The sequence below is a fragment of the Scomber japonicus genome, chromosome 16 (assembly GCF_027409825.1).
Source record: "Scomber japonicus isolate fScoJap1 chromosome 16, fScoJap1.pri, whole genome shotgun sequence".
Classification (NCBI taxonomy): Eukaryota; Metazoa; Chordata; class Actinopteri; order Scombriformes; family Scombridae; genus Scomber; species Scomber japonicus.
In genome coordinates this window covers 8,113,212-8,141,190 of record NC_070593.1, presented here as the reverse complement: position 1 = coordinate 8,141,190, position 27,979 = coordinate 8,113,212, and the positions used below count along the sequence as shown (strand labels likewise).

The 27,979-nt window shown below is 39.9% G+C and overlaps 2 protein-coding genes across 3 annotated transcripts in view; both read left to right on the top strand.

Annotated features, from left to right (window-relative positions):
• The first annotated feature begins 10 nt into the window (after positions 1 to 10).
• srsf5a (serine and arginine rich splicing factor 5a) lies at positions 11 to 8,053 on the top strand. Of its 2 annotated transcripts, XM_053335304.1 has the most exons (9): positions 11 to 123; positions 1,605 to 1,736; positions 1,836 to 1,906; positions 2,653 to 2,793; positions 3,637 to 3,681; positions 3,791 to 3,860; positions 5,382 to 5,455; positions 5,543 to 5,647; positions 6,677 to 8,053. In XM_053335304.1, the coding sequence occupies exons 2-9, from the start codon at positions 1,611 to 1,613 to the stop codon at positions 7,017 to 7,019; spliced, it is 975 nt and encodes a 324-aa protein (XP_053191279.1). In that variant the 5' UTR covers positions 11 to 123; positions 1,605 to 1,610; the 3' UTR covers positions 7,020 to 8,053. The 2 variants fall into 2 exon arrangements, with proteins under 2 accessions (XP_053191279.1, XP_053191280.1); XM_053335305.1 differs by lacking the exon at positions 3,637 to 3,681.
• A 5,505-nt stretch (positions 8,054 to 13,558) lies between these two features.
• Positions 13,559 to 27,979, top strand: part of pacs2 (phosphofurin acidic cluster sorting protein 2) — a 65,989-nt gene continuing 51,568 nt past the window's right edge. The window contains exon 1 of the mRNA XM_053335293.1: positions 13,559 to 13,950. Within this exon, the coding sequence (XP_053191268.1) occupies positions 13,832 to 13,950 (119 nt within the window). The 5' untranslated portion in view covers positions 13,559 to 13,831. The remainder of the gene's footprint in view (positions 13,951 to 27,979) is intronic.

The following is a 27,979-nucleotide window of genomic DNA, read 5'->3' as shown; positions in this document are numbered from 1 at the left end:
GCAACGTGCAGCCAGGCAGCGTTTCCTGTTGCTTCAACTCGCCATTTTGACTCAGTCGTGCAGCTTAATCAGCGACGTTAAACACAAAACAACCTGAGAAGCTCCTGAGGGAAAACAACTGAGGTGAGATTAAATAACTGTATTTAGCTTTTACACGTGTTTTTAAAAGAAAAAGTTGACGTTGAAAGTGTGATTTAAAACAGACGACGCTGTTTTTTTGTGGCTAACTGCAGCGGGCTAGCGTCGACCTCGAGGCGTGTTAAAGCTAAAAGCTACAGCTAAGCTACCAATCATTATTATTCTTCAATTTGCACACTTAAACAAAAACACCATCCAACTAGATTCATTATGATTATATTAGGCAGATATTTTGTTTCTAATTTTTCTATATTTTCTAAAGATTTAACGACGTTTTAGTCGTGGTAACTTAGCAACGTCATCACGTCGTATCCTCGCAGTGAAGGATTGGGAGGCTTATTGTAGGCCAGAGAGGACTAGTTTGTTGTTTTTAATCCTCTTTGTAAGTCAATCGTTAAGGATTATAAATTAGCTAATGTGAGATAAATTCAATACAAATACAATCCACTGTTTTTTTTTTTGTCGTTTTGGTGGCTGTATTTACTTAAAATTAGGGAATAATGTACATGTTTTCCACCCTTTTTTTATATAAATGATGAGGATAGCGGTTAAAAAAATGATAAAGTCTCTTAAATGACCATAAAGTGGAGTCAGTTGAACCTTGTAACCTCTTAAAAAAAGAAAGGAGTTATATTGCATTTGTGGTTAATTTTTAACTTCTTAAAGTTTGTCATTGTTGGAATGCGTGTAAATTTATCAGGGTTGTTTGTGTGGTTTTTTTTTGGCAGAAACTCCCTACTTTACACTGAAACTGGTCCAGCTAGAACTGGATTCTGGTGTAGCTTTGATTAAGATCCAGATTTCAGTTTGAACCTTGACATGTGACACTCTTCCTCTTTTTTGTGCCACAACAAATTCACTTTTCTCAATGCAATGAGTGCCAAATTATTTACATTTTTGATTCCCGAACTTAAACCCAGAGGTTATTCAGACTGACTTCAAGAGTCATTAACACAATGTTTGTCATTTCTGAGCCGTAATGTGAGTCTACATACTGTAAACTATTTGGAATTACTGCTGGCTCAGTCTAGGTAACAGGATTTGTTGTCAGAGGGGAGATTAATTTAGTGAAAATGAATATCTGACAAATATTAATGTAGCAGTGTGGAGGATTTAGTGTCCTCTAGGAAACCACTCAATCATCTATGTTGACCTATAGTGTCTGAAAACCTTGTGAAAAATGAGCCAGTGTTTGGTTTGTCCTCCCTGGGCTACTGTAGAAACATGGCAGGCTCCATGGAAGAGGACCTGCTCCCTATGTAGATATTAAGAGCTAATTTTAAGCTAATAAAAACAAATCAACTTGATTATACAGTACTGGTAATTAAAAAACACATATTTTATTTGATTTGTGCCGCGTCCGTTCTGCTAGATGCCTCTGAATTCAAAACACTACACCTTTTTATAAATATTGCCCTTTTTTAACCATTTCTCTTCCTCTAACTAAATGTTTGCCTTTTTAATAGACAACCATGAGTGGCTGTCGTGTCTTCATCGGGCGCCTGAGCCCACACGCCAGAGAGAGGGATGTGGAGAAGTTTTTCAAGGGGTACGGACGCATCCGGGAAATCAATTTGAAGAACGGATTCGGCTTCGTGGTGAGTGTTACCGACCACTTAGTGAGAATTTACGAACTTTGTTCCTGTCCTGTTGTTTGCCTCTACAAAATTAATCTTTTTTTTCTTCCTTCTTTTCAGGAGTTTGATGACCACAGAGATGCAGATGATGCTGTGTACGAGTTAAACGGCAAAGAGCTGTGCAGTGAAAGGTAAGAGTCAAATCTGGTTTCTTTGTGTTGAGGGATCAAGGCAACACAGCTTTGTTTATATAGCACATTACATACACAGGGGCTTTACTTAAAAACGAAATATCAGATGATTTAACAGTAAGAATTGGAAGCATAAAAACGTACAATTGAACAGTAAAAATTGGGGGGAAAGAACCCAGTTATAATGAAAATAAAACAAAGTACAGATAAATAGAAAGAAAACAAAGCTAGACTCCAGACTCCAAACTAAATCAAAATGACACATTTATAACCAAAAACACGGGGTTAGCTAATGCCTTCCCGACCATCATCTTCTTTTTGGTTGTTAACATTTATACAAGCTTTGGCTATTGCCCTCAGCTTCTTCATGAGGCGAGTAGAATATTAAAGGAGCTGATAAGAAGTCACGTGTGCATTGCTGCGTCCTTGTAGTGCCAAAGTCTGCAGGTGTTTAATGGTTTACAGTTTACACTAATAACATTTAAGAGTGTTTTCAGATGCCATGGCACTCCGGGCATACACCAGTGTACTAATCAAGGCTTCAGGTCTGCTGACTGTGCTGAGGAGTCACAGCTGAAACAGAATCAGTTACAACCCTCATCAGCACCAAATGAAGTCCCAAAAGAATAGAATAATGAATAAAACTAACATAGACTTTCAGACCAAACTATTAGCAACCTAAATTTCCCTCTAAGAAATATTAGTAAGTGACATAATTTGACTTATTTTCTTCTGTTTATGTTCAGGGTCACTATCGAGCATGCTCGCTCCAGAAGAGGAAGAGGTGGCGGCGGCGGCGGAGGTGGTGGAGGAGGTGGCGGCGGCGGTGGCCCCGGAATGGGACGTTTCAGCAGCAGCTATCGTCAGTCCCGCAGCAGTGGATCAAGGTACGTACACCTTTTTAAAATAGTGTCCTGAAACCAAAGCTGACTTAGTTAAACTTCTACTCAAGATTTATGGCAGTCAAAACGTTGAACCTGACAACAAGAGTTGTCAGGTTTCCAGGATGGTAATAAAGATATTAGAGGGTTATTTTTATTCTTCCTCAGTGTACCAGTAAGTCTCTTTTCACACATTATCATAAGTAAACATGGATTACTTGCAAATAAATTATGACGCAACTTGATAGACGCAGTTATGCAGGGCGCATGTCTAAGTTTATCTCGTTATGGGAAAGTCAAATAAGGTGCAGTGAACTACGACAGCTGGGCCAGCGTGTTTACTCTCTCAAGTCATGGTGCAACGGAGCGCAAAACTCAGTATAGATCGTATCACTTGTTTGAGTCATGAAGACAAAAACACTCAAAGCAAGTAACTTTTGCTTAATAAATTAATAATAAACAAATTCATTACACCACTGCTCCTGAGCAGTGATGAAGGTAAAATAAAGTATTTAATGTGAGCCTCTGACAGATGAAAGCCTGTCGTTACACATCTGAATCTAATTTAACCCTTTCATACTGTTAGGGGTCAAATTTGACCCATTTATACATCTGAGAGGCATAACTTTTTTCTTTTAGCCTGAAATTTAATATTTAACCCGAATGTGACCCTCTGCGCTCTCTGAAAGCTTCATTAAGGATAAATCGTGTTTATCTGTGACTGATGAGGTCTTTATGAATGATTTGTGGCTTAGAAGGGTTACGGTTATCTGACGGCTCAGAATATGAACAGTATGTTAGTTAAATGTCTTTGTCAACTCTCAGACTGACAGAGAATAAATTCAACAGCTTTGAACCCCAAACTGAAACCAGCTGTGCTGCAAGAATGACTGTGTGAATTTTACAGCCTGTATTTATTTCCAAAGTCTTTCCGGTTCGATCTGGTTGCATTTGAAGCATTTGTCCCCCTTTTTTAACATTACATTTTTTGTCGTCTCCTCAGGTACGGCCCTCCCGTGCGGACGGACCACAGACTCATTGTGGAGAACCTCTCTTCACGGATTAGCTGGCAGGTAAGAGATTACTAATCTATCTTGTCTCATCATCGCTACAGCACAGCCCTTATTTTAAATGCAACACATCAGCTTGTAAATACATGTTTTTTGAGTGAAGCAGCACTCATTTGATCGGTCTGGATCAATTTTTCTTATACAGATTTACGAGGAAAAAACCCTCAAAACAAACCTATTATTAGATAATTGGCTGATCATGATAGAAAACCCCTATTTCTTTTTTTTTTTTTTTTTTTTAAACTTACCACCACCCACATTTTTCTCCCAGAGAAAGCACGTTACTGCTGATGACGGACATAAAAACATATAACTGCTTTTATCAGCTGCTCTGATATGGTGTCCTTGTATCAGAGGTGACTGCACACCCTCCACAGAGGTGTCAGAAGTATGTGTAGCGCCCTCTCCTGGTTGTTTTTATCTGAATAGTGTCCATTTGGTGCCTCTCCTTACACGCAGTTGCCGCCGGTCTAAAGTCTTGGCTGGGCCCCGTAGCGGGTGAAAGTGGTCTAGCGCAGGATACGGTAGCCTTAGGAGGTCCGTAGCCACAGTCTGGAGGTTCTGTGGGCTGGCATCCCCGACTGCTGTAACCCCCCTCAAATCCACGGCCCCCCTACACTCTTCTATTTGGGTCTTTTTCTGTTGCTGATGGAGCTTGGGGGGGGTGTTGAGTCGGGCGCGCACCCCTCCCTCTCAACTTGCTCTCTGGTGGTTCCTTACTTGTGGAGGCCGGATGCTGAGTCAAGGCCGAGGTCGTTTCTCAAGGGCTTAACACTGCATTGGTTCCATTTGCTATTTGGACAAGGCTCTCTATGCTAATATCTCCCCTGGGTTTGGAACGGTAAGTAGCATAAAACTCATGTGATTGGGTTTGTTACAGGGGTTTTTGGGTGGTAACAGGAGGGGTGTACAGTTAGGTCAAGTTTTATCATGTACAAAAAAACCAAACAATTAAAGCCTCTTCTCTTTTTTTTGAGCCACCTAATTATTGGTAAAACAAAAACTGCAGATCAGGTGTTTGTCTATTTATCCGTAGGAATATTCTCATCCGAGCCCTTTAAAATAATTAAAAAGCACAACTTTATCTCGCATATGCAGACACGAGATCCAATATTTAACTATTCAAACCCTAAAGTCTGGAGGTCAGGCGTCTCACGATGTTGATGAGGCGAATTTGGGTTTTGTTTTCTGTTCTTTTTTTTCTTTTTTTAAAGAAGTTAAATGCGGATTCACGGAGCCACTTAAATGGGTTATAAAGAAAGAAAAGGCAACACATGCCCAGCATTTTCAGTGGCTCTTTTTGTTTACTTTGCCCTCCACTGAAATGAGAGCTTTTATCACGTTATTGTTCTGCTGTTTGAAAAGTCAGCGTTAGATAACCCAAAGTTTCTGTGTGTGTGTGTGTGTGTTGGTGTCTTTTTGCTGCCTGCCCATTTCTCTCCCCGCAGGTCTTGAAAAGGCTCTCACTGGCACCTCGTGCTTTGTTCTTTTTGTCACTAATCCTGTGTTTATGCTTTGAAACAGGACCTGAAAGACCTGATGAGAAAAGCAGGTGAAGTTACCTTTGTGGATGCTCACAGACCCAACAAAAATGAAGGGTAAGTCGCTCCTCTTGTCTGTCAAACTACGACTTTGATATGTCAGTTTTTTGTGAACTCATAATGATAATACTTTATCTCTCACAGGGTGGTTGAGTTTGCATCTCGCAGTGACATGAAGAACGCCATCTCCAAGCTTGACGGGACAGAGTTGAACGGACGCAAACTGAAGATCTTTGAGGATAGCAGAAGGTGAGTCGTTTTTGCAGTTTGACAGCCAATCACAGTAAAGGCCAACTGTGCCGCCAGTCTCAGTCAGGTGGGGATGTTTGAGGGGAAAAGTCAGCCGCAAAAACAGGAGAGCAGACAGTCAAAACATCAGGCTGGTGGTGGTTTGATAATCACCAGGTGAAGGCTTATTTTACCCAATACAGCTGAGTTGAAGTTAGTTTAAAGCTGGACTCAGCGGCTACCATCAGTATAGAAAGTTAGAGACAGACAAATGATCGATTAGTGGAGCATGAAGGCAACATGTGTTGACACTGCTCCAGCTGCGGAAACGTGAACTTCAGAGAGAGCGATGATGCATACAAAATTAAATACCACAATATTTTTGACTAAATACTTCTGTAGCATTGTAGGGATGACTATCAGTGCTTTCACAAAATACTTACACTGCAAATTTTGATGAATAATCATCAGTAATGTTGCTATAATGAGTAAGTTGGTAATAGGACAGCTAGAACAGTCTGGTTCATTCACAAAATGAAGTCACCTTACTGTAAACTCAGTCTTAAAAACCAAAGACACTTATGTTACACAAAATCTAAGACGATATCTAGTCTCATATCACGGTAGATATAATATTGACCTATTGCCCAGCCCTTACTTCAGATTGATGGCAAAGCGACCTGCAGACAGGTCGTTAATGCAGTGATTCCTCACTAAATAAACATTATTTTAGTCATTATTTTAGTTTGTTTCATGCAGTTGGTTTATCACTCATCCAAAATCTACCTGCTGGCTCAAGCCTCAGAATTATAATGTTAGGCCTTTATCAATCACTGAATACTTAGGTTTGATCTGGATTAACACCCCTCCTGGATGTTTACTCGTTTGCTCTCCAGCTTTCTGCAAACATAATTTTCCCTCAGCCTGACATAGTTTGGGACAACAGGGCAGATCTGTGAATGTCTTATTTTACATTAAAACTCTTTCGAGTGCATTTTTCAGGCTGGTTTTTATTCCCATACTGATTTTAATTTCTCTCTCTTCCAACAGTCACAGCAAGAGCCGCTCTCGCTCTCGCTCCCGCAGCTACTCCCGCTCAAAGAGTCGCTCCAGGAGCCGCAACCGCTCCAGGAGCCGCTCCAGATCCATCAGCCGTACTCCAGAGAAGAAGTCATCGGGCGGGGGCAAGGCCACAGGCAGATCTCCCTCTCGCTCCAAGTCTCGCTCTAAATCCCGCTCCAAATCCCGCTCCAAGTCTCGCTCCAGGTCCCGCTCCAGGTCTCGCTCCCGCTCCCCTGCTCCCGCTCAGAACAAACAGTCACGCTCTCGTTCCCGCTCTCGCTCTCGATCCCGCTCACGCTCCCGCTCCGCCTCAGCAGACAGCAAACACTGATTGGTAGATCATAGACTGATAGTTGCTCACCGTAGACCCGAGTGGTGGCATATGATTTCTTTTTTTTCTTTCTTTTTTAAAGTAAAGGGGAGGAAATCTGCCTTTTTCATGGCGTCTTTCAGTCATTAATGTGCCCGCATTGGCTTTGATTTTTTTTTTCTTTTATTATTTCATTGTTTCTGTACATGTCTGGATGTGCTTCAACATTATTCATGATTCATCCATTTCCCTCTTTAAATTAAAAAGAAAAGAAAAAAGCCCCGTCATATGTGTGAGTGACAGGAAACCTTTTCGATCAGGTGTTCCCTCGAGTCTGTCCACGCGGTCTGCCATGTTTCTGATTCCATCCACTCCTCCGTGCTTTGCCCAAGAGGTTCGGAGCAGTTCAAAGGTTAGGCGGGAAAAAACGTTGCATATGTGTTAAATTTTTTGTTTTTGTTTTTTTGTGTCTGTAACGCGAGCTTCTGGCATTGCCGTGAAACTGTGATACTGCTTCTTCTTCTGCGGAGAGGTGCCGTAACAGGGCGCCTCCACACGTGTTGCATTCACTGCCCTGATATGTGAACAGAGAAATGCAAACGTCTTAGTTGGTGATTTTTTTTTTTTTTTTTTTTTTTTTTCCCTCAGCTTTCTAGTGTAATAGTAAATGGAATCTGGCATTAGATTTGATTTGGCTTTTTTGTTTCTATCAAACTCTGCTGTATCGGGACCTCGTCTTGTGTTGGTGATATTTGTTTTTTCTTCTCGCTTTTATTAACTTGATCTCCAACCTTGGCCTGTAGGGTGTTGTGAGTCCAAACACTTAAGTGTCTATTTCAGCAGGAAGAATTGTCTTTAAATCAGTTTATTGATTTGATACCAATAAAACACTCACTGCAAATTGTCATGTGGTTTTTTTAGTGATGTCCAGAAAGACTTGTGATTTCTGTTTTTTCTTTTTTTTTTAAATAATATTTTGTGAATGTGGGTTGAGAGACTTGCATAAACATAAAATGAAGTCTTTGTGGTATAACTGAATAAAGCTTTCACAAACACTTGGTTCTGTCTTTGATTCATTTCAACATAAAACATCTTTTTTTCATAAAGTCAGTCTGCTTTGATAATTGAAGTTAATTCAAGTATGAAAAATTAGATGGAAGATGATTATATAGATAAGTATTTAAAGGTTAATTTCAAACATATTGAGAATGTTGTGGGTTTATATTGAATACATAATACTTTATTAAACACTCTAATGGTGAATGAATGAAAGCAGTAGGTATGTTAAAAGCTTTAGTGTTATTGCAAGGCAGTGGAGGATGTAGAAAGGACACCATAAAACAAGAGGGAGTTGTTGCACCATAATGTCCTCATACATTTTAATATCCAGCCAGGAGGACAGGACTGGAGCTAATCTTAATTAAAATCAGCTTTTTTAAAACTTAATTTGGACTCTTCAGGTGAACCTGGACTGATCCACGGGGACGTCCCCAAGAGAAAATTACAGTTTTATCAGTTTTTGTTTTAAAGAGGAGAAAACATTTATGAAATACAGCAGAGAGGAGCTGCCATTCACAGAATAATACTTCACCAGATAAACTATGCATGGATTAATGTGACATGAGTTTATCCATCAGCTCATACTAATCCTTAAAGTGACCAAGTCCATAACATACAGGGTCTGGAAATGCTGCTGGTGGATGTTTAGGAAGCTAGTTAAACACGAGTAAAATACAATTGTTGGCAAAATAAAAGAGATTATGTTCATATTTGCACTGGAGAATAAAACTTGTGGCATTTTTAGCTTTCACCACACGGTGGCAGTACCAGCTTTTAGTAAAACATGACATCTGGCTGCACATTAGGGGGAATACATGGCTGTGCATGATCAGTATAAATCAGCATTCATTGTTATAATAAACATTTATAATAGTAATAATATTATTAATGGGATTTGGGTCAATGCTCAGAAGCAGGGCAGGAACAGGCTGGTCAAGTGAACAAAGGATCTTTTATTTTAAGTATTTAATTAAAAATAAGTCCCTGCAAAAGAAAGTGAGTGATTAAAATATGAAGTTAAAGTATTATACGGCACTTACTTATCTGTGCAACGATTTAACCTTTTATAAGCAGCAGTATGACATGTGAAGGTGGAGGCATGGGAGCAGCAGCGGTGCTCCTGCTGCAGACTGTGTACATTAACATTTTGGGAACTGGTCCCAAAAGGCTGGACTCCTCGGATCCGCCCAGACCTTGATATGGCTGCACCTGCCAGCGAAGTCGGCAAAATGCAGAAAATGCAGCGGGGAGAGACGGGAGAGACCTTCAATGACGTTTTTCCTGGAGAGAAAAGTATGAGGGGTTGTTAATGCCAGGTAGAGGAGCCAGGTAAGGAGGACAGAGCAGGGTGACACTGAAATTAATGTATGATGTATGACAGTGAATTCGTGCCACCACAAGAAGAAATGTGTCAAGTTTATCACTGCAATAGGATTTAATTTAGAGATTATATTATATTATATTATATTATATTATTATATTACAAGAGGATGAAATTCTGCTTATCTATCAGTGATCCCAGTGCAAATAAAAACACCAATAGAATAATAAATATCATAATAGAAAAATAATAATAAATAGGAATGGAATTAGTAAAAACAAAACAAAAAATCAATCAAGTATGTCTGTGCAAAATCTCACTAGTTAAAATAGTCCGTTCTCACAAAGTGCAGGTATTTATAGTTTCATTTTAATCTATTATTGTTGTGCGTATCTTTTTGTCATGTGTTATTGTTTTGTGTAAGGGAGAACAATAAAGTAATTTCACTGCATTTTTGCATTTTCTGAACTGCTGTGTATTTCACTATGCATATGACAATAAACTTCTTCAATCATTTTGCACATCAGACCAAATATTTTAACCATGGAAGAAAGAATAGAAACTTTTCAGGCTGCATCATTTTAACATATATCATAAATATGCCAAACCTGGTTAACCACTTAACACACGCCCCTGTTTTTTATGCTGTTAGCCTAAACGACATGCCCAAGTTGTGAGCAGCACAGATCCCACATAGTTTGAGACTCAGAGATGTGTCTGGTATCATTGGAAAGGAAACACTCTCAGGAGTCTGTGTGATTCTGTGACTTATTGACAAAGAGTGGCAGAGGTTACAATGATGGGGTTGTTTACTCGCCCATAGGTTTGCCTTTACACTGACATGTGTACAGACATTCAGGGACCTCTCAGCAGGATATAGACACACTGAGGCCACAGCCACATGTCTTGGCTTCATGCAGTCCAAATTTGGAGTCAAAAGACCAAAAGATGAATTTTTCAGAATTATTTTTCAACAGGTATGTCCATGCGTTTTCCTCAGGTCCTTTTTGGAGACTCCAAATGGACACTTGGTTACCAAAGCTGTATAACCGCAATCAAACACCTATAACTTCACATCCCCTTTGCCTACAATCAAAATCTTGGTCTCTAATGAAGGCTGACGCCATATTATTATTATTATTATTATTATTATTATTATTATTATTATTATTACATATAACCATATTTTTGTGTTTGGCCATATCTATCTATCTATCTATCTATCTATCTATCTATCTATCTATCTATCTATCTATCTATCTATCTATCTATCTGTTTATTTTGGTATAAGTCATATGTTAAGTCGAAGAAGAACCAACCGTGTACCAAAATGCCGAGTGCGTAACGAAATATGGTTCAACTCTTTTACGCACAGGGCGCACGCCGGTTACGCTTGGAGTTTGTTTATGGACAGCCAAACTTAATAGCTTAATGTCATACACCGTTGGAAACCTCGGACTATTGGCCAAAAGGTTATCAACTTCATTTCACCGAATATTTCCATAGGCTAGAACAGCAGTCAATCAAAGCCATGTCGTCATTGTTGTCGGTCACATGTCCTCATTGGCTTTGGAGACATGTACTGCCTAATCCTAAACACCGATTGGCTTGTGTGTGGTGTCGTCAGAAGCAGAAGAGGCTCACGGTCGTAAACATCTAGTCACGTGTACTCTGAGATGGACGTGCAGGTCAGGAAATGACGTAAACCGACCGTAAATGGTTTGTTATTTGTGTTATTACGTTACGTGTTGGACTAAATACATGGACATATTGAGGAAAGTATTTCGGTTTTATGGAAACGGATTTCATATTTCACAAGAATGGATACTTGGCGAGCTGTACAGAAAGTGCTGAGTCATAAGATGATCGTTGTGGATAAAGGGAAGACTTTGAAGGTATGTAGGCATTATAGCTTTTCTTACTTAGCTCAGGGGCTAGCCGAGCTAATCGCTAATACTATTACGGCTGTGATCAACCATATAAGTCGTGAGTGGTCTTGAATGAATCAGGAGAATCTAAGCTTTCCGACAATGTACGGCATGAGTATATATGTTTAAGGGTTGGTGTTAAAAACATCCAGAAGAACTTGTGGCTACCTCCTAACATCCGTCCCGTCCCGTAGACGGAACAGCGTGCGTTAAGTGGTTAAAAAGTATTGAATAAAAGAGCTTTGATTACTGACTAGCTGTAGTTTGTTACTTTATATAATAGGAGGGTGTATAGGAGGTTGTGTAAATGTCAGCCCATTATCATTCCCACGCTGTCACGCTCCTCAGCATCTGAAACTGAAGCACATTAGTATCTGTATAAGACGCACCAAGCTTTCAACTAACTCCAATAAAAACCTAACCACATCATTATTAGACATCATGAGACCTATGATGTCTGTATAAAGTGACAATTTTCCTTCTTTTCTCTATTTGTACATAAACCTCAACAGGGTGATTAATCCTTAGCCTGCTGGCAAAAGATACTATGGCAACCCAAAGTATGAAGCAGAATTTTTTTGACAATGCAGTTATTTCACAAACCCACTATGTGAGATTTTGAAACCCTTTTAACAGATGTCAATGTTGTGATCACAATATTGACTTTGATTCATGCTTGGATATAAAAATGACTCATTGACATAATTTGGGAAATGTTATCGTGCTTTTTACCTAGGAAAACTGCAGCTCCTCCTTTGCATTGGTTAACAGGCCAGTGATGTCGGTCCCATGTCTGTGAGATGAGGGTGTGGCGGCTTAAACCCTTAAAAAAAGTAATAGACTGTGGACGTAGTCATCATGACATCATCCATTGGTTTTTGTGGACTGCTGTTTTGAACTGAGTTGATGAGTGATTTGACCATCACCATCTTTGATTTCTGCAGCCAGAAGTGACCATATTTGGACAAGAAGGTGGAGCTGACCTTAGCAACAGCTGCTAGCTTTGTTGTCATGGTGCATTTACAGTTTATGGTTAACTGTGATGATGCTAATGCTAATGCTAATTGTTTGCGAGCAAAAAAACAGGTCTACAACCATTTAAACACAAATGTACTTATTTAAAGGATCTTTTAGTACAACCAAACACTGAACAGGAGTTTTTTAGGAGAGCAGAAATGTTACAGTTAACTTTAATGAACTTAAAATGTGCTGTGAAATAGCAGTAACTACGGCTACGCTCTGTGAATATCGGTTACATTATATTATCAACGTTGCTGTTACATGATGTGGCGCTGTATTGCATCCTACTCGCTGCTGTTAGGTCCATTTCTCTCTCTCCGTCTCTCTCTACTTGTCCCCCCCCCCCTTTTTTGTAGGAAGAAGCATCTGAGAGCAATTTTAATCGCCTAGGAGAGATTTGAGGAGGAGTGAGAGGAATCCTCATTTTCTGTCGTGTTGGGGAACTTTTTCTCTTGTTTGTTTTCCCCAGCATGTCTGTTGTGTATTTCGGCGGGGGTCTCCTTCCTCTTTTGTTTTCTACTTTGTATTTAAGTGTTTAATTGTTGACTTCAAAGATAAACTTGATCTCTCATGGATTAAGTTTATGTGGTGGTCTCTAGTTGAGCCTGTGTATAAAGGGACTGTAACAGTAGCACAAGGTAGCCACGCCCTAAAGCATATCCTGTTTTATTTTACTTAAACCTTGAGCCCAGTTCAGGTTTCTTCCCGTTAAATGTGAGTTTTTCCTTGCTGCTGTCACCAAGTGCTTTCTCATGGGTAGATGTTGGGTGTCTTTAAATTAAATTAAAGAGTACAACCCACAGTAGAGCTGCTCTATGTGAAAAGTGCCCTGAGATAACTTTTGTGTTGATTTGGTGCTATATAAATAAAGATTGATTAATAATTTATCAAATGAACATCATGCTTTATTGAAAAACTACCAATTGAGACCATGAACTCATTAGGAAAGTGTTTACTGGGGTAATAAATCAAATGAGAAGTAGATACTTCCTTACAACATGACTTTTTTTATTTTTGTTATTACAACCATTAGATAAGAAAGCAGTTTAAAGTCCCTGGCATTGCTTTCACTTTCCAACCTGAACCCCCCCTCTGGAAAAAACACAACAACATATGAGCTTCTCCTTCTCCCCACCTCCTGCTTGTGTGGCACTAATCACTCCTCATACACTGGGAGCAGCGTGGTAGGCACAACAAGCTCCGCGGTCGGTCCTCTCACTCCTGCACTGCTCCCACTGCGGTTCCTCCCTGGCAGCAGAGGACCACACCGACCTGCACGGCCCTCGACAAGGACGGAGAAATGAGCTCGTCCTGCATCGTCCTGCATCGCACCAACGTGAGCGGGTGACGGCTCTCTACTTTTCCCCCCTTCCTGGACGCACACACGCAAACACACACGCACAGTATCACAGAAGACCCGCACACACCGGTCTGCTGTTTACAGATCCCCCCCACTCCCCCCTCCTAGCTCAGCTGTCGGACTGTCCCACCCGCAGCCCCGGACCATGGCGGAGAGAAGTGGCCGGCTGAGTTTCCCCGGCAGCGGGGCGCTCAACAGACCGGTGCCCATGAACCTGTTTGCAACCTGGGAGATAGATGGATCCTCCCCAAACTGCATACCGAGGTAAGGCTGCAAAGCATGAAAGAGGGCATCATCAGCTGTGTCCTTTTAAACTTTAAAGGCAGTGTTTTCCACAATGCGCCAGACAGTGCAGGCTGTCATTTGCCAGATTGCTAATGTTACAGCTGCACAGCGGCTTATTGTACCAGCAGCACCACTAGCTGGATCATTATGCCAAAAGTGGATGCCCAGGCCCTGCAGCGGGGTAATGCTCATTTTAGCCATCTGCATTGTGTTCATGTAGTGGTAAGTGTAAAATATAATGCATGTAACCATTTAACACACATGCCAGCTCCTCAGTGCAGAGTTGAAGCAGGCTGTAAAGTAAAAGGTGTGTAATTCTGCAGATATACTTTGTGTGTGTGTGTGTGTGTTAAAATCCCTGAATGCTCATAATCACCCACTCAGCTGTCATGACAGATAACCAGCTTTATGCCAGGTCTTTGTGCCAGGATGCACCATGGAGACTATTTGGCTCCTGTGACCCCCAAGAGACTCAAAGGGCTCTGTTCACACTGAAACCCCTCCTATACTGCCAAATTTAGATTAAAAAAAAAAAAAAAGATGCACTCTGGCTAGATTTGGACCCCTAAACTATCTGGATTATTCTAACAAAACGCTCTCAAGACATGATCCATATGTTATATTTTTAATGTGCTTTCAAACATATCATATGGTCTTCATCAGCGGGTGTAGTTTGCTCAGTTGTCATGGAGATGGATCTGATATCAAAAGCTCAGAAGCTGTGATGATTTTGTTCACAGTAGGGCTGCAGATAACGGATATTTTTATTATTACTTTCTTCTGTTCTGTCTTTAAAATGCCCGTCACAACTCAAGGTGACATCTTCTTTTTATTATCAGACTGACATTTCAAAAGATATTAGTTTGACGATGATGAAAAGCACCAAAGCTTCACATTTGAGAAGCTGGAAGTAGCACATTTTTTGGCATTTTTGCTTAATGAATGATTAATTTAACAAACAGGTTGATTCATTTTCTGACAGTTGACTAATCGGCTATTTAAAAAGTTATAAATTAAGCATATGTGATCTTGAGGATGTCAACAGTCCTAACTAAAGGTACACTTACTAGCTTTTTCAACATCAACACTGACGATGCTCATAAAGAAGAATCAATGCCACATTTATATGTTAAATTATCATCATGATATAATATCACAGCTACAGAGATCCAATAGTCTCGTTAGTCAGAGCGGCTCCTTTTATTTCAGTCTGTAGCTCCTTAATGATTTGTTCTAAATTTTTAATAACATTATAGCCACATTATCCTGTAACCCTGTGGAGTAATGTGTAAAAAAAATAATGCTTTCATTCACACATCTGTTATTACATTGCAAGTCGTGTTTGCATTGAATTAACAGTACAAATGGAAAAATTGGAAAAGATGAGATTGTTTTAATTATCAGTTAATCTGCTATTTATTTTCTCAATGAATCCAGAAAATGCCAGAAAATAGTGAAAAATTCTGATTAGGATTTAGCAGAACTCATCTTAAAATTCATGTTTTCTTCAATGCACATTCAGTTTAATTGATCATCAAAATTGTTGCCAAATAGGTTTTTGTGGATCAGTAATCGAATAATCGATATGTGGATTCAGCTCTATAGAGGATATCCCATCTCTCCTGAATGTGGAGTCATGAAAATTACAGTTATTAGTTGAAATGATGTTGCATTTACCACAAAATCAGACATTCATTTCAAACAGTCAGATTTGATTGGATCTGTTCACACTGTCGAGTTTCAGATTTGACTGTTTTCTGCTGATGTGATTTTATATTTTTGACATCATTTTGACTTCTGATGAATATGCTGCACTTAATTCTTATCAGTAAACATTTTTAACCACAAAGTAATGAGAGAAATAAGTTTTCACGAGTTTGTGTTTTTAACTCCACTTGATTAATACCTGTGGTGAGACTTGGGTCAGCAGCTGTCAGCCTGCGGAGGAAGAAAGAAAAAAAAAAGGTGTAATTAATATGAGAGTCGGTGGACTACGTGTGTGTGTGTTTTTATTTATTTTTTTAACCGATGATGCCTCCCCTTAGCCTCGCTCGATCCTCTTAAGTTAATACCCTCAGTTGGTATTACATTGCATGGCTTTTAGCTGAAATAAGACTAATTCATTTCCAGGAATAGCATAGCTGTGATGTTTTTATTCAGGAGAGTGGACAAGTAGAGCGGTTCCTGTAACTAAAAAGTCCCAGGTTCAATCCCTGGTGACCCTGCGTGTGTGGGTTGTTATATGAAGCTGCTTTACAGTGTGGATCTGGTTTCTCTATAACGTGGTGGTGGTCGCCTACACAAGTGAGATGCTGTGAATAGAAGCTCGGTGCAGCGACTTCACATCCTGTGTGAAGTAAACTGTTTCTTAAAGATCACAGCGGCTCGCTTATTGACCGCCGTCTGTCACAGTTTAGACAGCAGGATCTCAGCGTGTTAACCGGATGTCAAATCAACTGTCTAATTCGGCTGTATCAGACTCTCAAGGTGGTGAGACTAAGCTGACCGCTGGCTATCTTCAGAGGGCAATTTGTTGCTTTATTTGTTCCAGCAGAGCTCTTCTTTTCTTCTTTTAATATTGTAGGCCTACTTTTTAGCAAAACAGTAAAAAAAATATGGGGAAAGCTGAAGGGAGGCAGCGACGGACACACATGACTAGGCATGAAAACTGTGCGCCTTCACTCTTCACTCTCTCACCACATTTAATTGCCTTTGAAATCTGCTTTAATCAAGTTTATAATTCACACACAGTCCTGCAAAGCCTCATGAATATTCACGTGATTTACCCCCAAAAGCAGCAGACCTTCTCTAACTCCTCAGTTTATAATTAGACACGTTGGAAATAAAATATGTAAGAAATGATCTGGAGACATATTTTGATGTCTGAGTGTACTGCAGCCTTGATATGTGCTCTGCTGTACTGTTTAATTAAAGGAATAGTTCAACGATGTGGAAAATATGGTTTATTTTCTTTCTTGCTGAGAGTTTAGATTCAAAGATTGACGCTACTGTCATGTCTGCCCATTAAATATGAAGCTACGGCCTGCAGCTGGTTAGCTTAGCTTAGCATAAAGAATGGAAACAGCAGAAACAGCTAGCCTGAATCTGTCCAAAGGTGCAAAAATCTGACCACTAGTGCTCACGTCACAAAAGCCAAGAAATATTCTCTGTAAAACTGTAACTTGATGTCTTCACACTGATTAATAACATAGATAAAAAAAGACATAACTTGTTAATTAGTCAGATTTTGATGATGTGCTGATACACTGATTTTATCTTGGTGTAGATTGAGGCTAACTGTTTGCCCCTGCTCCAAGTCTGTATGCTAAGCTAAGCTAAGCTAACCAGCTCCTGCCTCCAGCATCATATTAAAATGACAGATAGTAGTAACATTGTTCTCATCTAACACTCAGCAAAAGAAAGCCAATAAGTATATTTTTAAAGAGCTGTCAACCACCTCTTATATCCCCAGTCCTCAATATATGGAGTTTCCTTTATATTTTTACAGGGAAGTGGAGAGGGTTAGTAGCATGCTCCCATTCTTGTAGTGATCTGGATTTAAATATGAGACCATTTACATGCACTGAGACTTTAACTGGACTGTTTTGTTGCCAAAATGAGAGTCTACATACATTATTTGTCTTAATCTGCTCCTGATATCTCGTTACGCTGCATGGTTTCATCTCTCTGCTCTCTGCTCTAACACTCAGATGAACTACTGTACTGTATAAGTCATAAAGGACCAAGTAGCATTTTAAATTTGAACCGATGCACTGTGTTCTTCGACCAATTTTACCAATTTGTCCCAATAATTTCTTCATGCTTCTATAAATCCTGCTCACTGTGGCTCAGAGGTCTCTGAAGCCCAAAGCTATTAGACTGTGAGGCTTATGGAAGTGCTGCCTTGGCACTGATCTCACGTTTCCCAGAGTCACTTCAGGACACGTGCCGCTCTACGCTGAGATCTTTAATAATCACCTATGATAAGTGAGGGAGGGGCTGAGGGAGCGTGGATGAAGCGTAACTACCTGTAGTCTGGAAAACCAGACGCATGAAAGCTCAAGGTGTTTTTTTAAAAAAAAAAAAAAAAAGAAAGAAGTGTTAGCCATACTGCAAATGTCGTGAGCTTTTTTTTATAAGTCAGCACAGAGTTTATGAGTCTCCGGTCTGTTGCTGCTCGTAATGTTAGGAGGGGAAATGAAGTACATGAAGGGTACACTGAGGGTTGTCCTTATTACACTCCCCGGCAGTCTGCCTCAGAGTCTGTCTCACATCTTTAGAGTGAATGGGAAATGTAGTGTAATTTCTATCACCTCATCAATGTGAGAGGCATTTGAATGAGCGCCAAGTGCACCTCTTTCATTTCTCAGGGTGCTGAATTGCGTTCCAATCATTTCACGCTTTTTGCTAAAAAAGATGGTGTCTTCTTAGAGCCCCCTCAGCCCTCGATCCTGCATGTAAAATCAATCACGCTGACGTTGTTACCACCTAAGCCTCTCTCTCCTCCTCTTTAGAGCCAAGGGCATAGGGGGCGTGTGTTTCATCGTGGTATTTTTGAAGTGGGCATCAGTTGGATTTCTGCACATCAGCCTACGGGCGTGAGGCTAAGTGCTATGAGAGATGGGGCCAATCTCGGAGACAGAGCATGGATTGAACGGGTCCTCGAGTGGCAGCTGGACCCAGTAGGCTGTCATATTTGGGCCTGTTGGAGGCGAGAGTGCTGAGATGTCGCTTTGAGCAGCAGGGAGACACTTGCTCTTTTGTCCCCTGGCTGCCTGGGATGCTCACACTGCGGGAATTTAGAGTAGGATGAATGAGAGGCAGTTAAAGCCTCTCATTGTCTTACATCCCCCTTGTTGTTCTTGTTGTGCTGGACTCAGTGCCTGTTCTTGTACCAATGTTTAGAAGTTTAAACTAGACTTAACTAGAGTCGCTAGTAGCTCTGTAAGGCTATACTTAGCGGTCCCTTTGAGCTAAATGCTAAGATACTGTTTGCAGGTACTGTTTACCATGTTAGCATGCTAATTAGCACTAAAAACAAACAGCTGAGGCTCATGGGAGTGTCATTAGTTTTGAAGATATTTAGGCAAAAAAACAAACTATTAAACTAATTAGAGTTTTGACCTGATGAAGGTGCTGGATTGACGGATCACCAAAGTGATTAAAATTCATTGCGAGGGAGGCATGACTCTACAAAATTCACGGCAATCCATGCACCGGTTGTGGAGACACTTAAAACAAACAAAATATGGGACCAGGTAGGACGTATGACCACACTCATCCCTTCTCCTTGTCCTTGTCCTTCTCTCTCTCTCTGCATTTCCTGTCTACATCTCGATTTTCACTCTCAAATAAATGCAAATTCATTTAAATACCCCAAAAAACAAACATGTTGATCTCATGCAATCAGGCACTGCTGGAGGAGAAGTCAAGGGGTCACCAAAGTCAGCAGGACTGTTAAAGACATGCCAGTCTAAACCAAAGTAGTTGACCAACATTGCCACCACCGCTGACTTTTACGCTTGTTTTCTGTCAGGCGAGTCTCTTTGCCGTGTTCTTTGAATGTTAAGTCAGACAGCCTTATGTAAGATGTCCAGCACCCCCGTCAGTTTCGCTGATGCAGCGCGTCGTGGAGGGCAGACAGGGCAGGACAGCAAAGGGCAGTCGCCTCCTCACACACACACACACACAAACACACACAAACACACACACACACACACACACACACACAAACATTTGAGATGCTTTGTGACTCTGCAGGCTGATCAATTTTGCATCCAGCTGACTTTCCTCATGCCTCAGTGCCCAGCGCCATGCCTCACCGCCTGCTTTTTGTATTCTTCTCTTATATTCCCACAGACAATATTTGATTTCTAGGAGCCCCATGTTGATGATATCTGTTCAGCTCTTGTTTTAATCCACTCCACTCCTCTGCAAAATGAGATCACAAATAAGGGGGGAAAAGCAGCTATTTGACAGACTCTGTATGTGCTGTGTCCACACAAAAAACCTGAAATACTGAAACAACCTGACATACACAATATGGGATTGTTTGCGTTGAATTTAGTTGCCAGAAGGGACAAGGCTGTGACAGCGACGTCAAAAATCAAGGCCTGCATCAGTCTGAAGGATATTATGATATTATACAGCTGATAAAGTTTAGACATAAACACCAAATTACCCAAAATATACCAGTTTAACTCAAATCTGTGGTGTCAAATGCATGAATCCAGCTCCGTCTTAGCTGCCAATAAGAACCAGCACCACAACTCAGAGAGCTGTTAATCTTCTTTGGGTGTGTTAAGTTGGTGAAATTAGCTGAAAAATGAAAGATGAGGCTTTTGTGCTTGAGGAGTTTAGTACCTCTGTGCTCGGGGGCCAAAACGCTTTGACTGTGCGTTATTCTTCATGGATCTACAGCGCTGATGTTTTATTAGCATATGCTCACTAAATTAAATTCATGCTAATTGGAAAATGGAACAAGCGCATGTGCCGCTTGAGATACGCCGGTCTTGAATGACATTTCTTTTTCTCACTTCCTGCAGCACGTTCACATCTCGTATGAACCCTGATGAAGCGCTCTGATGCAGTAGAGCTAATCCAACCTTGAGCAATCTGTACGTCTCTGTCAACGATAAGTACAGGGGGCATAATGTCCTCTTCAGCAGGTCTCTCAGTCTAAATAGACCTCAGGGTGATGGAGAGCAGACTAAACGGCATCCGGCTGAACCCAATAAACGATAAGAACAGCTTGCTATTGAGATATCAAACAGTGAGGTTTCATTCATCAGCAGAAATAGCTCCAGTTAATTGTAATTCTTCAGCACCTTTTAATCAGCTGTTTCTCTACCAGTATCAGCAGTGACTAATTCATTTCATTCAGTGCTTGAAAGGTTGTTGTTTGGTTGTTGTGCTTCTTCGGTTTAAAGGGGAGATAAGATGCACATTTCCTGGTCTCTGTTGTTATAGAAATGTTGTCTTTGGGTTAAATTTCGAGCTGTTTGATAATTGTTTTTATATCAGAAATATGGATTTATTTCATCTAATTGCCTGCAAATTACATTCTTTGCAGGTATAATCATCACTACTTTCAGTGAATTGGGTGATAATTTGTACTTACCCAGGAGGAGAACAGGGGTGATAAAGATCTGCTGGTTTCCAAGCTGTATCCAGACTAAACGTGACACATACCAGTTTGTGATAATCCATAAACATATTTCCTCTGCTTTTTTAACCCTTACATACTATTCAGAGTCAAATTTGACCAATTTTTACATATGAGAGCTGTAATAACACTCTATACACATTTCTTTTAGTCTGACTTTTCCCTTTGTGGCAGAGAATATACATAAATCAAAATAAAATGCATACTTTTTTGAATTATTGTAGAGCCGATACATATTTTTATATATGTAAATGTACAAATTTGACCTGTATGTATTAAGAAAATTAAAAATTAGCACTCAGACATGTTGTATTTATCATTTTATATAAATGTTTTCCGGGGCCATAAAATAGTGATTATGAATGTTTATTCTACATTAGATTAATTCAACATTTATAAATAATGACTGATGTGTGTAGAGATAATTATCTCAGAGTCAGAATATGAACAGTATGTAATGGTTAACTTAAAACATTTGCTATAATTTCTAAAAAATAAGTGTAAAGTTGGAATGAACTTGGCTAAACAAAGGTGTAACACACAGAATTGGGTAATGATTTATATTTTATGCTTTATTAATAGTCAAAACTGATCCAGGAGGACAAGGAAGACAACAAGAAGGTTAATCTGTGGCTCTACTGAACTATCTTTGCATCGTTACAGTTCAAACCTTTTCTTATTTATGTTATACTGGTTCTTCTGCAGCCCCTCAGTTCAGCCTCTGTCTGTTAACAGGCCGTTTTAGCTCCTGTCTCTTTAAGGACGTCCTGATGAGCCCACTCTGCTCTCATGTTTTGATTGAAATGGGACACCTTCTCTAATACGTCTGTACGTGCTAAAGACAAACTTGCTGTCAAGGTAGAAAAAAACGTTACAAATGAAGCTCTGACTTGCACTTTGATGCATTTCTACATCAGTTAACTTCAAGTTTTGGAGCTTTGACCACGTTTAACAGAGACATCCGACATCATAACAGTATATAAATAACAGAAAAACTTAAAAAACATAGTCTGTCCCCCTCAGCTCTACAGAGCATTTTAACTTCTCTCAGCTCATTGTTTTGGTTTCACAGGTCATTACTTCACTGTTTTGGTTCAGTCTCGCTGCTCTCATCTGAGACGTCGGCTGCAGGCGGACGTTTTCTTTTCAGTAAACAAGCTCTGATAAACCCACTGACCACTGCCTGCACAGCACCAACAGGCAGACAGACAAAGTTAACATCTAGCTGGTCAGTGAGGTGCAGCCTGATATTTCCCCCAGGACTTGGTGGAGGTCAAATTAGAGCTAAAAGGAGAGTAAATATTGGATATCAGACACGACTCCAAATGAAAACTAATGAGGTTCACTGTCTGCTGGATGTGAAAATAGACAACTTTCACCATATTAACTTTATAAAGACATTATGTCAGTGTTTACAGCTTGTTCAGCGCTCCAAAGTTGCCAGAAAATCAATTCTTTAAATATTTATGAAGGTAAATACCAAACATTTGCCTGGTTGTCGTTCTCAAGTGTGAGGATTTGCTTTATTTAGTCTGATATCAGCTTAAATATCTTTAGGTTTTGGGTTGTTTGTTGGAGAAGATATTTACTTATAAATGATATAAATGATTACTTATTGTTATGGGCCCAATACCTCAGTTTCGTGGAGGGTAAATTGAGTAAATGACTATTGATTCATCAAGAAAAATCATCAAGGAATCAACCATATATTGAGAGAAACATAAAAATATCTTTGGTTCATTTTACAAAATATTCATAACTCAATGTTCACTTTTCCTGACGCTCTCAAATGCGTCTCATGGTCTTCATCAGCAAATTGATTTCATCACTTAGCGCATGGAGTTGGATCAGAAGACTGTGAGCTTTGACTGAAACGCCAAGAATAACCTTTTTTCTGTCAATCATTTCATTATAATCCTGTTATTACTCGCTGCGTTACACCTACTGATAAATGTCCACCTCATCTATTAACCTAAATCCACAAACCTCCGTTTCCGTCACAGTCGTGCTAATGGGGTAAATCCCGTTTCCAAGAACTTTGTTGCGTTTCCTGCATAGACGACCTTATTTCCTAATGTGGCTCAAATTATTGAAATAGCTCCATTCTTATGAGCATCCTGGGGCCTCTTTATTTTGTCCTGTGTTCCAGCACTTTCATAGGAAATGCAGAAAATGAGGTTAAGGAGCACCGTGTTAGCCAAATAGTTACACCACATACCGCAATAACCCCAATGCACCTGGTTGAGCTCCGGTTTGGGACCCTTGTTGCGTGTCATTCCCCTTCTCTCTCTCTAACCTTGTTTCCTGTCTGCTTCTCCACTCTCTGCTCTCCATTAAAGGCACAAAAAAAAAAAAAAAAAGCCCAAACACATATTTTAAAAAAAGGGAGAAAAAAAAGAAAGAGCTTAACGGGCTGAAAAGACAGAGAGATGTGTCAAAACTTTGTGCCAGATGTAGATGAGATTATATTGAGGCTGCTCGCTAACAGTTGAGGCTTAGTGTAGTCAAAAGGAAATGTGACATTTCTAGAGCTCTGTGTACCGGCGGCCTCGTCCCTCTTTGAATCATCTGTCTCTGAATAAAATGTTCCAAACTGTTTTTTGTAGTCCGGTGGCACATTTAAAGGAAATATTGATGAGCTTCTGAGACAAAACTTGTTCTTTTAAAAGAGTTTAAAGTCAATAGAGAGGAAATATTGACTTGAAACTCTTTTTTTAAAGGATACGATTCACTTTGGTTAATGTTGTTATTTTCCATCAGCAATAAAAAAAACAAATCTGTCTTTCACTGCTAGAAATGGCCTGTCTTTAATTTTTATTGCTGCAATGATTCACAGAAAATTAATAACAAGGATAGGAAGACTCCACTTCTCCTGCTTGATTGTTTCTGGCTGAAATTCAATTTTCCAGCTCAGTAGTGATGTAACTGCTGCGTTATCAGCCTCAATTGAGTGTAGAAATTTTGACTTTTTTTTTTTTCTCTAAATTTACATTTGGCACTCAGGGGCATTTCAATGGCATTATTATTCATCGTGATTTACTGTGCCTCCTTTTTGATTTATTTGCTGACACCTCCATTCATTCCTTCATTCTTATATTGATGATTTTGGCCTGTGGAAATATGAATTCCTTCACTGTGTGGGCTCATTGTTTCTCTGTGGAGACATATTGCCAGTGTTATTCATTTTTGTCCAAACACGACTTCCAGGGAAATCCTTGTAAGTCATTAGTCACCAATTTCCATAGCAACAGTGTTTGTATTACTTTGCACCTTGGCACTCACGATGGTGAAAGCATCCGGTCTGTTTTGACCTGTTTAGCTAATGTTGTGCACATTTTGAAGGAGTCTGTTGTAACTTCTGTTGCAGTTTTTGATCATTTTGATGAACTTTGACAACTGTTTCATGAAAAGACAAATCACATATCCCTATTCTGTGACAATTTGTTCCTCATCACTCTCATTTAATTTGGTACAATTTCTCATGAATGCACCTTTTCACTCTCATAACTTGGTTAATTGCAGGAAAGCCCTGTAAACTGGATTGAAGGCTTGCCTCTTGTAGCAGGCGGCGGTGTGAGAAGAGGGGGGAGTTACTATTTCAGTTCACTCCTCACCGAGGCTTAAACAACTTTTTCTGAATTCTGAGCATGCAGGAGAAATGTAGGTCAGGTTCCTTTTTGAAAAACTTGCGGCCGGGAGGAGAGCTTAGAAGGTTTAACATATTGTAGTAATTAGAAAAGCTGCTGTGCCACGTCTGGCATCTCACTCCTGGGTGGCTGAGTCATATGACCTCTTCCATGTTTCCACCAGACTCCTCTCTGACGTTTTGGCCGGACAGATGGACACCATGAAAATCCTGATGCTGGCATAAGCGACTAAAACCTTTCATGTCTGCCTCTGGATGATGTAGAAATGAGCATTCATTATCGCTGCCAGTCAGAAATAAGCATCTCTTTACAAGCTTGTAAACATAACCTTTCTGGTCTTACAGATGCTGAGCAAGCGGCAGTAGCATGGTCCAGCTAATCTGCTGCAGCACACATGGACTGAAGTTGTAGATATTTGAATGATGAAAAGCAGTCACTCCAAAGATTCGTCACACAGAGGACAGACCTTACATTCAATCAAGAGTAGTAACTGTGTATAATTCTCTAAGAGCTCCGTTTATACAAATCCATCCCAGAAAGGACGGCTGTTTTGTGTCTGTCCTGTCTGTAAAATAGAGCTTCACTGTCTCTTTAATCCATATTTGTTTTAGCAGACAGCGGATATTACAAGCTTCAGTTACAGCTTAGAGAACAGACAGGCTTGCACTTTAAAATACCATGTGATGTGTGACCCTGTAAAAAGAAATATTGTGCTCCTACGACGGGAGCCGCAGAGAGCTTCAGCTGTAAAACTTGTCAAAAACTCGGAGCTGGAGGTCGAGAGATGGTTAATGTGGTGAACGCTCATGCTTGTGATATCAAACGGACGGAGTGACTGACTGACTGACACTGTCTCAGTTAAGTTTGAAGGATTTTAAAGGAGCAGTCAGCTGGAAAAGGCTTGAAAGGTGGCAGTTTGTTGTTAGCTTAAAGTTACAACAATGGATACCAGAGGTCAGTCAGTTTGGTCAGCCGATGGCGTGGCGTGACTCTTCCACTAGCTCGGGCCGTGGTTATCGGTCGCTCTGTGTATTTTAGCCATGAGTGTGCACCGTACAGTGTGGCACAGAGCCTGGTGCTGGTGGGCAGCGGCTAAGCTAGCGGTTTCTAAAAGTATCCTTCGGTGGACACTTGGCAGCTGCTTTCACTTCACAGTTCTCATCACAGTCCCACAACGATCCGTGTACATGCCTTCCGTGCCTAAAGGGGGTAAATGTTATCTAATGAGGAAGCAGCGATTGGGCAGAAAATTGCCTAATCTGGCAACATTTAGTAGGCAGAACATTTTCCCAGATCAAGTTATTTTTGTCTGGTGATGTCAACCAATCAACTAGAGGTCATCAGGAAAAGCTAAACATATTGCACTCACGCATTTTTCCATTAGTCATCGCACATTTCTGTAATCATGTATCATTTATGTGAGAACAACAACTGAAATGTATACACACACACACACACACACACACAAAATAAGAGCAATCAATCGCCCTTAATGGACCACGCGCCTGAGTATGACGGTAAAAAACTCAATCAGAATCAGCTTCTATGTATTGTGTATGATATATATCCATATTATTGCCAAAGTGTGGCCTTAACAGAGCACCACACGGCTACTAGCGCAGTTAGCTCATAACTTTTGGTTGCAAACAACAAACCTGCTAACATGGTGACAAACAGAAACTGTGTAAGTCATGATATAAAGTTTTTAAACCATTTCTGTACATAAATATACATACATATCCTCATTACATATCCTCATTATGCTCCAAAGTGCACAGATTCTCCTTTAGCACACAGCTACGTCAGCTTACATTTGTAATCGGCTAATCATGCTAGTGAAAAAAATTAAAATCTGGGTATTTATTACATTTGGCTGAAAGTAGTAGACTTTGGAATATTGAGCATTATTCAGATTTGTAGGGAGAGATGAGATTAGTAAGATTATTGGTTTTAAAAAGATATTTTAATACTTTTTGCCCTTGAAATCCATGTTGTGTATACAAGCTAACTAGCTAACCACTTGGCCACCATGCATGTTTTCACAGAGGATCATTGCACCTTTATGTTTTTAATCATTTTAACAGGTTATAATCTTGCATGTTAATGATGTTAAAATTGTATTATGTTGAATTTTGCTGTGTTATCACTTCAGTGTTGAATAATTTGCTGGGTCACACCATTAGCACCCTTTGAACATAATCATGACTTCATTTTGAATATGTTAAATTAATGACTTGGCATGTATTTCCCATTTTTAGATGCCAGATTATATTCTGTTAAAATGGGACAATTTACTGTGTGAAGATAATGAGTAATAACCTACTTGAAACTTGATGTTTTTGGCAGTATTTCTAAGATTTTGTGGCTTTATGTTATAATGCAAAAAGCAAACTTATGCAACTTTTCTGAAGTCTTCAGCTGGTGTGTATTTGATATTAAAGACATATGTTTTGTGTGAACTATTACTTTAAAATGGCCTTTCAAACATACTGCATTAAATATAACTAAATATCCACTTTAGCCTCAAAATTCAGACTCGCATTTAGTTCATAAAGACCATTAGTGACAGTTGTAGGTCTAGGACGCTTAAATGTGACCCTTTCAGCCACTTCAGTCAATAAACACAGAAATAAATGGACAAAGTGCTCCACATGTCCATTTCCAGCTGTCCTGTAATGCTGAAGCCTGTCAGAGCCCGCCTAAGGGCCCTTCAGCCACACAACACAGAGATTAGTGCAGATGTTATAACTGCTCAGTTAATTTGCAGACTGCTCTATCATCACTCAGACACCAGAGACAGGACAGTCTTTTTTGTTTTGCAGTTATAGGTCCTGTTTACAAGCTGTCCAAATAATTTTCTAGGACACTTCAAACCCTGGCTTAATGGGATCTGAAGTATGTGCTATTTAATCCATCTTTAGTCTAAATTTTTAACTCACACGTCATGCCTCAATTTTAATGAATATTGGGTCGATGGTTGGTTTTGGCATGGTTTTAAAATCTATTGAATGCATTGATGGAGAAGATGAAGATCTGGTTTTCCAACTTCAGAAGTAGCTTTTATGAGTCTTGAAGGGAGGATCCTTGAGAGGAGCTTGAGTGATTGCTTGAGTTTTTCACACATTTTTGGATTCTGTCTGGACTTATTTTAAGTTGTTTTTAAGTATTTAATATAGCCCATAAGACCAAAAGTATG

Bases quoted from the DNA above. Each gene is read 5' to 3' on its own strand.
- srsf5a (XM_053335304.1), top strand. From the start codon at position 1,611: ATGAGTGGCTGTCGTGTCTTCATCGGGCGCCTGAGCCCACACGCCAGA. The intron at 2,794-3,636 runs GTACGTACACCT...TAAATTCAACAG, and splicing joins TCCCGCAGCAGTGGATCAAG to CTTTGAACCCCAAACTGAAA. The intron at 5,456-5,542 runs GTAAGTCGCTCC...TATCTCTCACAG, and splicing joins AGACCCAACAAAAATGAAGG to GGTGGTTGAGTTTGCATCTC.